This window comes from Amphiprion ocellaris, chromosome 11 (genome assembly GCF_022539595.1).
Source record: "Amphiprion ocellaris isolate individual 3 ecotype Okinawa chromosome 11, ASM2253959v1, whole genome shotgun sequence".
Lineage (NCBI taxonomy): Eukaryota > Metazoa > Chordata > Actinopteri > Pomacentridae > Amphiprion > Amphiprion ocellaris.
This window is the reverse complement of record NC_072776.1, coordinates 31,828,225-31,843,050: the sequence shown is the minus strand read 5'-3', so window position 1 is coordinate 31,843,050 and position 14,826 is coordinate 31,828,225. Positions and strand designations below refer to the sequence as shown.

General features: G+C 33.1%; 1 protein-coding gene across 2 annotated transcripts in view; it reads left to right on the top strand.

The window, feature by feature from the left end:
* enox1 (ecto-NOX disulfide-thiol exchanger 1) overlaps positions 1-14,826 on the top strand; it is a 178,647-nt gene that overhangs the window by 125,822 nt on the left and 37,999 nt on the right. For both annotated transcript variants that reach the window (XM_023299366.3, XM_023299364.3), the window contains exon 10: positions 10,883-11,095. In XM_023299366.3, coding sequence (XP_023155134.1) covers positions 10,883-11,095 — 213 coding nt within the window. The remainder of the gene's footprint in view (positions 1-10,882; positions 11,096-14,826) is intronic.

Genomic DNA, 14,826 nt, shown 5'->3' with positions numbered 1-14,826 from the left:
AGAAGTGGTGTCCTGAGTCTGCTGATGTTCAAGTCTGCAGGCAAAATCATGTGTAAAGACTTTTGTACTGAAATTTTTAGACTTTTTAAAAATTGCCCGTCGACCCACTTTCAGCACATCTTTTCTGCGCTGAAATTTGAAGCTACATTTGAATGACGACATCTCAGGAATTATTAAAGAGAAAAAACAGAACTTTGCATATTTATAAAGCTACATGTGAAATTTCAGCTCAACATTTAAAATACTTTCGGAGATTTCCTTTTAAAATTGCTCATCAACCCACTTTCAGCATGTTTTTTTCCACATTTATATTTTAAGGTTTTTGAACGACAATATCTGAGGAACTATCAAAGATTAAAAAAAACTGAAATTTTCACTCAATTTTCATTTCTCATCAGGTAATTAATTCAGAATCTATAATATTGGACAAGTAGATCAAACAGTATCAGATTATGGGTGAGTTTCTCTTGAAATATGAAGAAAAAGTCCCATCTCTGAGCAGCGGGGCCAGAAATTGAAAAATATCACCAAAATAAAGCAAAAAATCTTAGTTTTATTTGGAGAATCACGTTGAAACACCAGAAATCTGTTCTATGTGGATCAGATTGTCGGCTAATAATTTTGTTTTTGTGCAACGGTTTGTCATATCTGCTCGATCAGTCATGAAAGTTCAACAGAAATATAAATATTTTTTATTTATATTATCAATTATTTCATATTAGCACATATTTTCCATGTTTAGTTTTGTTTTCTTGTGACGTAAAACTACATGTGGTTCAGAAATGATCACTAGTTGACGTCTACATTATCAATGGTTTGGTTAATTCCAGTTTAAAGATGGAACTTTTTTATCACAGGTTAATTTTTTTTGTCATATTTCAGCTCACTTATTTCAAACTATTTGATCTATTTGTCCAATATTACAGATTCTGGATCAATGACATGATGAGAAATAACAGAGAAGATTTCAGGCTTTTATCTTGAACAGTTCCTGAAATATTGTTGTTCAAACAGCCTCAAATTCAATGTGAGAGAAAAGCTGCTAAAGGTGAGTCGACAGGCAGATTTTAAAAAAGAAATAGATGTATGAAACTCCAATGACGTCAGTATCTTTACAAATTTCCACATTTTGTGCTGTAATATTTTTAGGCAAGCTTTTATTGCTTTATTTTTTGCATTTAGAGACACTAAGTGGTAAAATAAATAACTTAATTACACTTTTTACCATAATTTATCTAAATATTCCTCATAACTCACCATTAAAACAACCTGTTGACTGATGATTGGTCCATTTTGTGCAGAAAAAGAGTCACACGATGCATCAAATGTCCGCTTTTATGTGAGCATGCAAAAAGAAAACCTGGTTATCAAAGAAAGTTCATAACAGTCTTCCTGAAATTCATTATCTCTGATTGGGGTTTTAGGTTTTGTTGAGCCAGTAAACGTAACGTAAAAAAAAGTCGACGATGCTGAACTCTCAGGCTTAGTTTGACTCTGATCCGTGTAAAAATAAGACATCTGATGCGTTTTCAGGAGGCAGAACAAAACCTGCCGGCGTCGTCATGGATACGATGACTAAAGAAAATCACTTTTATCAAACATATTAGAGAAAAACCACGTTCAGCTAAAAAAAAAAAAAAAAAAAAAAAATGCAAGGTCACAGTTAACAAAGCTCTAAATGTCATTGTGTGTGTGTGTGTGTGTGTGTGTGTGTGTGTGTGTGTGTGTGTGTGTGTGTGTGTGTGTGTGTGTGTGTGTGTGTGTGTGTGTGTGTGTGTGTGTGTGTGTGTGTGTCTGTCTGTGTGTGTGTGTGTGTGTGTGTGTGTATAATCTCCCGTCTGGTTCACCTGCTGTGATATCGAATAGCAAGAAGTGCAAATGAATGATTCAGGAAGCTACACAATTATTGATATTCTCCATCGCACCGATACAAACATCCCTGTTGTTGTTGTTGTTTACATCCCTGTTTGTTTACAGTCGAACTGCTCTGTAGTGATTTACCGTGGCGCGTTAGCAGCTATCTGTTGTTATTGTTCTGCTCTGGCTTTTTTCGGAGACGGATTTTTCTCCGAGAGCTTCTGAATGACAGAAAACAGGAATTTTGTGACAATAAAGGAGTTGATAAAAGGAAAAATCTTCGAAGCTACAACACGACAAAATGGGATTTTTAGTTGTTATTAGTTGTTTGGGCATCTACTAAAGAAGTCTGCACAGAAAGTGACAGGTGTGTTTGAAAATATGTGGTAGTGAGGTTAGAGGTGAATCATTTTAGGTGTTAAATGATTAAAAACTTGAGTTTTTGCACTGGTCAAATAGAAGACAAGCACTGATGCTGAATGTTTGCGTAACGAGAGGACAGAATAAAAAGGTTACTAAGAAAACTAATGGCTAAGAAAGACACGTGGAGCAGGAATTAAAATGAAAACAAAGTTACCTTTAAGTTCTCTTCTCCACAACATCAAATAAAAATAGAGCAATTTTCATTTTGATTTCGCACAGCTACTTTCAGTTTTATCTGTTTCAATCCTGCAAGATGTGCATTGCTGCTGAAATAATCCATTTATTAGACTTTTAGTTTCCATAAATGAACCTCCATCTAGAGTAAAATGCTGTTTTTCCCATAATCTGTATGTAAAAATGGGGGGGAAAAAAGTGAAGCCTTATCCTGCATTCTCTCTAAACCCCAGCAGGGGGCGACTCCTCTGGTTGCAGATTGTATAGAAGTCAATGAGAAAATGAAACTTCTTCTGATGTGATTTGTTCTCAGTAACTGTTTTTCTAACGAGTTTATTGTTCCAATCACTAGTCTAAAGTCCCCTTCAGTACACGTTATTTTTCAAAATAAAAGTCTAAATAAGACATATGTGAAAAAATAAAATGATAAATTATGATTCAAGATGTGACTTCAACTTAAGTCTCCTTGATAAAAAACCTGCAAAATCTGCAATAATCAGAAATACTTCACTGATTCCTGAGGGGAAATTGCTCAAGTTAGTTGCTCCAATTCAAAGTCTTAGAAATATCAGTAGAATAAATATAAGATACACATGAGTCAGAAAATATGCCCTAAAAATATAAACATAAGTCAAAAAGTGTTTTTTTTTTTTTTAAAGTATTTGATGTATGAAGCTAAAATTTCACAAATATTTTTATGCATCGCCATATTGGAAGCTATAAAACTTTCAAGCAAAAACCCCAGTTTTTAATTGTTTCTTTTCTTGCATTTAGGGTCACTAAGTGGTAAAATAAATGACTTAATTTACATGATTGGTAATTTTCTACCAGCATTCCTCCCTCACATCACTTCTTACTACAATATATTTTAATATTCCTCGTTGTTCTACATTAAAACAACCTTTTGACTGATGATTGGTTCATTTTGTGCAGAAAAAGAGTCACATGACACGTCAAATGTTTGCTTTTATGTGAGTATGCAAAAAGAAAACCTTGTTAACAAACTATTATATCTTTTTTTTTGGCCATTTTTTAAAGTCTCGTCCTACTTCTTTCATCTTTATCCAGCTGCTCCCAGTTAGGGAGCAGTTAAGTTTATCTCGTATTAAACCAAAGTATTTTATGCATTAAAGCATTACTATCGTGGTTAAACTGGACTATCTATGGCCTTGCTTTGTGCTCTAACAGGAGCCGTCAGTTTTTTCCCTCCAACCTGTTCAGGACCTGAGCAGGAATGTGTTTGGTAAAAGAACCAACCATGAGGATGAATAATTCAATTCAAAGGCGGCTCCGATGTTCAGTTCGCTGCAGGCTCTGAACGTTCAGCGTCACCTCGTTTATCTGCCGTGTTTTAGCTTTGACTTTAACGTCGGCGACTTCCTGTCCTCCTCTGAAGCTGCCTCTCACCTGCTTTCTGTGCACGTGAGGAGATGTGAAGGAAACGTGGGCTGACGGAGGTGTGATGACTGAGTGATGAGTGTGGAGGAGTGTGAAGGTCATCTTCCTCCTCCTCCTCTCTGCTGAGGCTGAATCCTAAACTCCTGACTGAAACTACTGCATACGTGTGGTAGGAAGCTGGAATCATTTTGGTAATTTGGTGCAATTTAATCCCATCCAGCTCCAGAACGCTGCTCATTAGTGTTTCCTGTTTCCTCATCGGGGAAACTGAACATCATCCTCCAGTGTTGCTGCATTAAAATCAGACTGGTGTCATTTTTCCACCTGAAACATCCCAAATATTCATTCTAAAATCTGCTGCAAACAGCTGAAATAGAATAATAAGGAAACTAAATGTTTATTTCTATATTTTTCACCACTGACTTATCATTTTGCACCCACAGTTAAAGTATTTATTCGGTCGCACGTCTCCGGTATTAGTAACCTGTTGCCGGGCAACACAATACCACCGACTGCGGGAATCAGATGTTTTCAAACCTCGACTTGCAGAAATATTTCCATGGCAGCTGCCAGAGGTAGAAGAAAGCAGATGGTCCATGTTTGATGCAACACTGTGGTAATATTTACAATAAAATGAAAATTTTCTGTCTGGTACGAGATATAATCATCAGTCTCCTCATTGTGTGTCATTGTTTTCTCTGCATCTGTGTGTGTAATGTTCAGATCATTTGAGTAGAGTAAACTAATCTTTTTCAATTAAATTATGATCCAGTAGACAGCCAACAATTAACCTAGATAACCTAAGATTGTATTTTTAATATAACAGAAGCCTACACTAAGTACATGAGCACAGATGTAAGGAATTTATTCATTTCTCACTATGGAAAAACAATGAAGTCCCCAAAACTACCATATTTCCGAACTGTCTCTTAAACCAAATAACATTTCAAGGTCCTGAGTGTGAGTTTTTTAAAAAAAAAAAACTGACATAAGATACATTTGCTGTTTTAGCAACAAAGAGGGTAGTATGAAATGTAGGGAATGTCATGAACAAAATAAAATAGACAGTAGTTAAACACAGTAGTTTAAAGAATAAAGTCGCCTTATTCCCTTTATCCTTTATCCGCTTCTGCGTCTCCAGTTTAACTACAGAAAGAAAGAAATCTAACTTTGTGAAAGTGGAAAACAGGATTAGTACTCTATATTTCTATAGCTGTGGACATTTTTGTCTTTAAGGTCCTGAGTGTGAATTTTTAGAAAAAACTATCTTTGATAAGATAAATAATAAAGATAAGATAGAACAATGTCAGATAAGATGAGATAATGGAAAATAATATTGATATATAACATTGCTTTGGCATTTTTTAGACAATGACATTTTTGTCTTTAAGGTCCTGAGTGTGACATTATATTAAAAATCGTACAAAAAATAATGATGCATGAGAATCAGTGTTGGTGTTCAAATCCCAGTGATCATATAAAACAAAAATCCTCTTTGGACTAATTTAATGGAAAATAGTATGTTTTTGTCTCTTTTTCATAATAAGTAACAGCTGCACTGTTTAAACAAACTGACATTTAAAGAGTTAAAATCATGAAAATGAATACATATTCGGTAGTTATGATCAGGACAGGATGAAAAATATTACTCATTGAAAGTGGAAAATTATGATGTCATTTTAAAAAATCTATTTAAATGTATTTATTTGTTTGGACAAGGACATTTTTTGTCTTTAAGGTCCTGAATGTGAGTTTGTATAAAAAAATCTGAGATGAGATTGATAATAAAGATACGTTGAGATAAGGATGATATAATATTAGTCAATAATCGTGGAGAATAATGTTGATATATACATTTTTTAGTGTACTTTTAGACAAGGACATTTTTGCCTATAAGGTCCTGAGTGTGATGTATTTTTGTCTTTTTTTCATAATAAATAGCAGCAGTAAACAAACTGGCATTTAAAGAGTTAAAATCCTGAAAATAAATACTATTTTGTAGTTAGGGTTAAAATGGACAGCAATAATAATATCTGATATTTTTATGGCTGTGATTATGACAGACATTTTTGTCTTTAAGGTCCTGACTATGAGTTTGGATAAAAAATCTGAGACAAGATAAATGTGTCGTTATAGCAGCAATGAGTTTTGTGTAAAATGTCGGGAACACCATTAAAACAAAAAAAAGCAGTTAATCACAGTAGTTAGAAGAATGAAGTTGCCTTATTCCCTTTTATCCTGTCTCTGTTGTTTTATCTCCTTTAAACCAGCAGCAGGTTGCTTTGAATCTCTAGTATTTGCTTCTGCGTTGCCAATTTAGCTCCAAAACCCAAACGTCAGCCTCCCCATCCATCCTCTAATACCCAACATAAACAAGCATGTTTTCTCTCCGAATAACCCTTTTCAATTCATTCTTCGCCTCAAACAGCGGGGGAAATAAACTTCCATTATTCCCTGAGTCGTCCCCGTTCGGCGGCGCCTCATTGTGCTCGCTGTAATGTGACTGTAATCTGCTGCCGTGTGTGAATGGGCCTTTATCAGAAAGTGTCTTCTTACAGGTTGTGTTGCGGCGGGTACCGAGCTCATTAAATGCTCCCTAATTCACTCTGTTCTGGGCTCCGTGGCACCGCTCCATTGTTATTCAAATGGAGGAGAATGCACTCGATGGAGGCCCGCAGAGACTCGCTGCTTTTTATGGCTGAGACCGGAATGCAGCTTTTTTTTGCTTGAAAAGTCGAAAATCAAAAATGGCTTTTCTTTGTGCTCGTCGGCTGCGGCGTGGTTCACGGAGCCGTGAAGAGCGAGCGCCCCCAGAGAGGGATTTCAGTCCTCACTAGCTGCTCTGTTGTTTGTTTAGCCTGACTGGATGTTAAAGGTCCCATGAAACAGCCTCCACGTCGCACTCCTCAGTCACCGTACGGATCGGGAGGGAGTTCAGCTCAGATGTTCTGAAAAGAAAATGAAATTAACGAGCGTTTTAGAGCAGCTTCAATACGAAAACAATCCTCCTTCTTGACATTCATCAGTTTCTTTGTTTAAACACCTTTAGGACTTTAGAGGCAGATGGTTTCAGGAGGATGTAAAAAAGTCGCTAATTATTATCTTTAATGACTAAATGCTAGCAGTTGTTGAGTTCCAGTGCCATCTAGTCTGAGCTCTAGCAGAAGTTACTTGTGGATGTGATTAAAGAGTTTAGAAAAATGTCCCTAGATGCATTTGAGCGGACACTTTGGTGTTTGTTAAACAAGGACATTTTTGTTCATTTTAAGGTCCTGACACGGCTTTTTTTTTTTAAAGTCCTGATTGAAAAATGAAATAATAAAAATAATAGTGTCTTTATTCATAATAAATAACTGTGACATCATGTAAACAAACTGATATTTAAAGGGCTAAAAATCCTGAAATTAAATAAATATTTTTGTAGTATTATTGGTCATTTAAAGTACATTTTTAGGATATTTTTCAGGCAAGGACTTTTTTGTCTTTAACGTCCTTGGTGTGAGTTTTTATTAAAAATCTAACACTGCGTAAAAAAATAAAATAAAATAAAAAATCCACTTAACACTTATTTCTATTATATAGAAAATAACTGAAAAAATATACTAATAAATTTAATCATAAAATAATGATAAGGTATTTATTCATAATAAGTAACTGTGGCATCATGTAAACAAGCTGGTATTTAAAGGGTTACAAATCCTGAAAATAAATAAATATTGTTGTAGATATGTAGATGAAGGGTAGATAAGATGAATAAGGTAGATAATGTATATTACAAAATATGAGTCATTTAAAGTACTTTTTTTTGTCTTTAAGGTCCTTAGTGTGAGATTTTATTAAAAATCTGACACTGTAAAAAAATTATAAAAATAATCTACTTAGCACTTACTATATGGTAAATAATTGAAAAATAAAATAAAAATAATAATGAAAAATTATAGTGTGTTTATTCATAATAAATAACTAATATCATGTAAACAAACAGGGTTTAAAGGCTTAAAAATAAATATTTGTGTAGATATGTAGAGTAGATAAGATACGATACAATATAAGATAAATTTGCAGTTGTAGCAGCCAAGATGATGTGTAAAATGTAGAGAAAATCTGTAAAAACAAATAAAAAAGAAATATACAAAAGAATTGTTGACATTATCTAGGTTCTTCTAATCTAGATATTGCAAAGATTCCCCTAATTGTTGAAAATAACAGTATTGCCTTCATGAAATCCTGATATTAAACAGCTGCTGGGTTACTAGTGAGGAGCCTCCATAATTTCTTCATTTCCCAGCAGTATCTCTGGTTTTGATCATATTTGGGGTGTTTACATGAAGCTCAGAGAATTCTGGGTCTTCATTTCTCTGGAGACGTGATAAACACCAGTATCCTGGTTACTGATTACCGAGTGCTGTTGGTGCACCACAAACCTGCAATTTATTCTGACATTCCTGCAACTTTACATTAATTTGACTGTGTCTGTTCAGAACAAGGCCCCTTGGAGTCATGTTGGGCGTAGCGCTGGTAAATGTCAACATGCAGAATCAGCTCATCCATCTTACTGGAACAATGAGGGACCAGATATTAAACAAAGGAGTGGTGCAGGAAGATATGAAGACTGGTGCTAACATGTCGTCATGACGGAGTTCAGGGAAAATGTCTCCAGGAATCCTTTTACTGGCTGAGTTGAAGTGTTCATAAGACCAGAGGAACTATGAAAGAGCAGCCATAGTGTTGTTCAGACTGGGCAGAACCACAGTCAAGACAAATCTGCTGTAGTTTGGTGTACAAAGCTCTGAAAGTCTGAGGGAGTTTCTGTTTCTGTAGCATCACTACATTAAAGCTGCATGTAGCTAGCAGCAGCAAAAACTATAAGATGTAGACATTACATTTATCAGAACCAGAATGAGAGCTATATGATGTTTAGAACTCAAATGCATCTGATCTGCACTTCATCTGCATCAGTCCTGATCATTGTTCTGTAAAGACTGATGAGATCATTCTGCATGTTGACACTTAATAGAGCTACACCCACTATCCTTTTTTCTGTTTATCTCATCTCATATCTTATCTAGTCTCATCTTATCTTATCTCATATCTTATCTCTTCTCATCTTGTATCTCATCTCATCTTATATCTTATCTCTTCTCATCTTATATCTTATATTATCTCTTCTCATCTTATATCTTATCTCATTTCATCTCATCTTATATCTTATCTCATCTTATCTATCTTATCTCATCATCTTATATCTTATTTCATCTCATCTCATCTTATATCTTATCTTTTCTGATCTTATATCTTATCTCATTTCATCTCATCTTATATCTCATCGCATCTCATCTCATTGCATCTCATCTCATTGTATGTTATCTCAACTTATCATAGCTTATCTCTCATCTTCTTTTATTTTATCTTATCTCTTATCTCATCTTATATCTTATCTAATTTCATCTCATTTTATATCTTATCTCATCTTATCTCATCTCATTGTATCTTCTCATATCTTTTCTCTTCTCATCTTATTTTGTCATGTCTTTTCTTATTTCATCTTATCTCATCTCATGCCATGTTATCATCTCATCTCATCTCATTTCATTTGCATTTCATCTACATCAGTTCTGATTATTTCTACCAAATGTTTCTTCATTTTCAGGATTTTAACCCTTAAAGTGCCAGTCTGTTTACATGATCCCGCTGTTGTTTATTATGAAACAACACTAAAGAAATCTATTATTTTCCTCATAATAAGTGCTAAAGGGATTTTTTGTGATCACAGTCTGGGATTTGTCCATGATCAACACCAACATTGATCTTATATACTATTATTTTTTAAACTCACACTCAGGACCTTAAAGACAAAAATGTCCTTGCCTAAAGAAAAAACATAGAAATGTTACATATCAACCTTATTTTCCACTGTTATGGACTAATATATATTTTTTTACATTGTATCTTATCTCATGTCAGACTATAAAAGACAAACGAGGTGAAATCTGTCCGAGTTCCCGTAAAATCAGCTAAAAGAATCAACATGAGCCATTCAAATAAAGATTATATATTTATGATTTTGTTTTAACAATCTAATTCAGTGAAACTGAAAAACAGTATTAATATATGATGTTTTTATGACTCTTGTTTGACATATTTTTTTGTCTTCAAGGTCCTAAGTGTGAGTTTGTATTCAAATAATAAAAAAATAATAATAATAATGCATGGGAATCAATGTTGGTGCAAATCATTGACTAATCCTAGACTATGGTAATATCAAAATAGTTATGACTGATGTTGATGATCATGTTGCTTAAAAACTTTACTCAGTGAAAATGGAAAACAACATAGATATGTTATATTTTTTATGGTTTTAAAACAGAGGTTTTTGTCTTTAAGGTCCTGAGTGTGAGTTTTTATTCAAATCTTAGGCTTAATAATAATAATAATAATAATAATAATAATAATGCATCAAAATCAATGTTAGCACTTATCACTGACTAATCCCAGATTGTGATAATAGTAAAAAATAAACTTTGCACTTATTATATGTAAAATAACTGGCTTTTTAAAGAAATAAACGGCAACAGTGGCATCATGTCAACAAACTTAACTTTTGTCATCTTTAGCTCCTTCGTTAGCGACACATTTGATTAGATATTTGTTGCATGAATACACCTTGGAAGTCAAAGCTGAATACTTTCCTTCAGTTTTTATGTTCTCAGGCTTTTATTTTTTATCCAAGAATCAGATATTTTCTAACAGTTATTTGTCTTTGGTGCTGATGATTCAAACAGGAGAGTCGAATCCCGTCTGAACTGCAGAAAACTCCCAGTGTGAGTCACTAAAACTGTCTGTGGGGAGAATGAATGGGACTTTTACTTCTGGAACTCAGCTTTAGGGAGTTTTAGCTGCTTTTAGTGAGACAGAAATACCGGACACGCATCATGTTTGGTTTTAAAAGTTGTGAATGGAGACTGTCTTTTAAAAGAGAATCACCTTGTAGATTTATCCCTGGACTTTTTTTCTGACTTTCTTCCCTCAGACGACCACAACTTCAACGAGGCCACGGCGGTTCTGTTCACCTGGATCGACCGCGGCGAAGTCAACCGACGGACGGCCAACCACTTCTACTCCATGATCCAGTCGGCCAACAGCCACGTCCGCCGGCTGATGAGCGAGAAAGCTCAGCACGAGGAGGAGATGGAGCGAGCCAAGGAGGTGTTCAAGAACGCCCTGATGGCCATTTTAACTCAGTGTAAGAACATTTTACCGTTTTAAACTCATACAGTCAAAGTGAGAGAAGCTTCCAGACCAACAGACGAGTCACATGTGGGAGGTTTTTACTGTAATAACAGGTAAGTTCAGCTCATACTGCATGTTTTCATAGAATTTCATCATTTCAGAAGGAAATCTTTGAACAAAAAGAGACAACTTGGTGGAAAAACCAATGCGAGCAAATGAAAGCTTTAGAAAATAAATTATAATTTGAAAGAAATAAAAGCGCCTTAACAAGTTCGACCAACCAGCTTGTCAACAGGAAACAGTTAAAACATGTATTTATGGTGTTTTTTTTATGCCTTGAAACTGTAGTTTACAAATTATGAAAACACAGATTTTGTCTTTAGGGTTTCACACATAATCAACATAAATAACCGATCCTGTCAACTTGTGCACTGTAAAAAACAAAAGATAATAAAATGGTGAAAATCAGAAAAAAATTTTCAGAAAAGATATAATAGTTATCTCAAAAACTACAAAAATGCTTAAAGAAGAGCAAATATCTGCAAAATAACGATTTTTTTGGCTGATTTACATGGAGTAAAAGTTTTGATTTTATGCTTAAATGTTCTGAAAAAGCAAATCAGTGTTTATAGATATACAGATTTTTGATGTGAGCATCATTTTTTTACAGTTTACTTGTAAATTAATATTTTTCCCTGTAATTTATACCAGGCATTATGTGTAATATAAGAAAAATGTGTAAAATAACAATTACAAAATTAATTTGCCATTTTTCAACCCTTATTATAGATCTTGTAATGACAATTGCCTGTAAAATATTATTTTTTTTGCTGATTAAATAAAGTAACAAATAGTATAAATTTACAGCAAAATGTTGTAAAAGAATTATTTGTTATTTGTAAAAATTTACATTTTTGATGTAGTTGTTATATATAGTTTTGGTTAAGTTTTTTAGTTTTAACATGTGAATTTTTTTTCTATGATTTTAATAATAATTATCTGTAATGTAACAAAACATTAACAATCTGTAAAATAACAGTAAGTGGTTTTAAGACAAAATCTGTTAAAAACTGTCCAAAAAAATATTTTTTTTACAGTGCATAATATACAGTTATTTTTTTCTGCAGATTCAGTTTTGAACAAATTTGGCTGAATTATTTCAATATTACAACTTTACATACAAAAGCACAATATGCCAAATTACATTTCCAGGTTTGTACCACAAATATTTGGTGTTCTTCATAAACTGACAAGTTAAATTAATAAAATTATACAATATTAATATATTTTACATTTTATTTTTGATCAAGAACTTAATATTAAACAGGAAAAAAAATAAACAATAGCTGATGCATGTGCATGAAGCTAATCAAAGTCAGGCTCTGTAGCCACAGAGTCTATTTTACTAAATTTTAATTCAAATATTGTACGTTTAACTGACAATTTGAGCAACTTTACACATTTTTACGCACAAAATAGATTAAAAACTGATTATTAGTAATCAAGGATGGAACTTAAACACATTTGAATAAAGAATTAAATACTTTTGTCAAAATTTAGAACAATTCTTTGCTGAAATGCTCTTTTTAATATGGATTGTACACGTTTCATTAAAAGAGAACTTTTTAACATTCATCCTTCAGTGATGATCGATTGCTGTTCAATCAGATAGTAAATTAAAATGAAAATCAGTAAAATTTAAACAATATCCAAGTTTAAATTACAGGAAAATACCACAGTATATGATACTGAAAGGTCAATAAAAAACATTTTAGGCTCAAAACACTGCATGAAATGAGGAGTAAATTTACTGTTGACAGTCTAATTGATGCCATATTCAGAGTTCACCTCCAAAAATGTGTTATTTCTCCAATAATCTGGGTAATCAGTGCTGGATTTGATCATGGACATAAACTGTGATCTTTTCAAACACTAACAGCTACTAAATGATGAAGTTTTGATATTTTATTTTGTAAAATGTGACAATTTTCAGGCCCAGTTTCCATAAGAAGCTGTTTTTCAGTAGGAATCTGGCTGATAAATGGCCGGTTTCAGCTCCGTGTAATCCCCATCACGCTGCTGCAGGGTGTGGCGGCAGATTACCGAGGTGCAGGCCGTCAAGCCATTTTCACCACATCCACTTTAAAGCCGATGCGAGTCGTTCGCTCCTCCTTGCGAGCATCTCGGCCCCGGTCTCCATGACAACACTCCCCCATCCATCTCACCATCAGCTCCATTATCTCCAGCTCGCTGTGTGCCGGCGATTAGGTCGGTCGCTCTGAGGTTTCAGAGTCAACGCTGTGACCTTTTTCACAGAACGGCATCAGAAAACACAGCGACCGAGAGCCACGTTAGCTGCTTTAACATTCCTCAGTCACCATCACACACTAAAATATTTACACCTAAAGCTGCATTAAGTGATTTTTTTTAACCCCTTGAGAGGAAGATACAGAACAAAATTCATAATTCTTGAACTAGAGTTGTGTTTATAGCCACCTAATGTCCAAATTGACTCTCCTTTTAGCTCCGTTTTGGTCTCCACCACCTCTAAATGCTCCACTTCAATCATCAGATAGTCTTTAGTTTCACCTGTTGTCTGAAAATTAATCAAGTTATTATTTATCTCATAAACTGAAATGTATAAAATATCATTTTAGGATGTGCAAAAGTTTAGTAATTTGCTAATAAATTCATCGTATCAGTTTTAAAGGTGATGATTTGGCAATGGAAATCTGTTTTGGGGCATTTGAGGATGGAAATGTGCAAATGATTCAAACAAATCTTAGAACAACAGACTTAATTATCAAACTAAAATTGTGTTTTTGTCCAGCTCATGTTCAAATGCACTCTCCTTTTAGCTCCGTTTTGGTCTCCACCACCTCTAAATGCTCCATTTCAATCATTAAATACTCTCTAATTTCATCCGTCTGTTTTCTTAAAATTAATCAAGTTTTTATTTATTTCATAGACTACAATGTAAAACGGGGAAAATATCATTTTAGGATGTGCAAAAGTTTAGTAATTTGCTAATAAATTCATCATATCAGTTTAAAAGGTGATGATTTCTTAATAAAAATCAGATTTCGGGCATTTGACATCTGAATTAACAAAATATTTCCTGTATCTGTTTTAGTACATAGGAACTAATATTTATTTTAGCTAGTCAAGTACATTTAGAATTTATGTCTTATTGTAGAGTCTTAACCTTAATATTTAAATTTGTCAAGTTAATGTCTGTAATAATTATTATTGTAGAATCTTGTAGAGTTCAATCTGATAAATGTGCACTAAAATTAATATTAAAATTATGAGCTACATTTGTATAAATAAATAAATATTCATGTATATAATAATAATAATAATAATAATAATAATAATAATAATAATAATAATAATAATAATAGTTATTATTATTATTATTATTATTATTATTATTATTATTATTATTATTATTATTATTATTATTATGCTGTTGTTGTTAATATTTAAATAAGTGAGGCATATTTGTATACTGTATAATATCTATATTGCAGGGTCTTAACCTTCATATTTATAGATATTAGATAATATATATTACATTAGTCAGACAAGTTTATCTGATTTTGTTGAATAAAATAATATAATAAATAATTTAATAATACAAGAATATTTAAATTATTGAGACACATTTATATAATAAATATTATTGCAGGGTTTAATATTAATAATAATAAATTAGAATTTTATTAAAATATTGTAGAATCT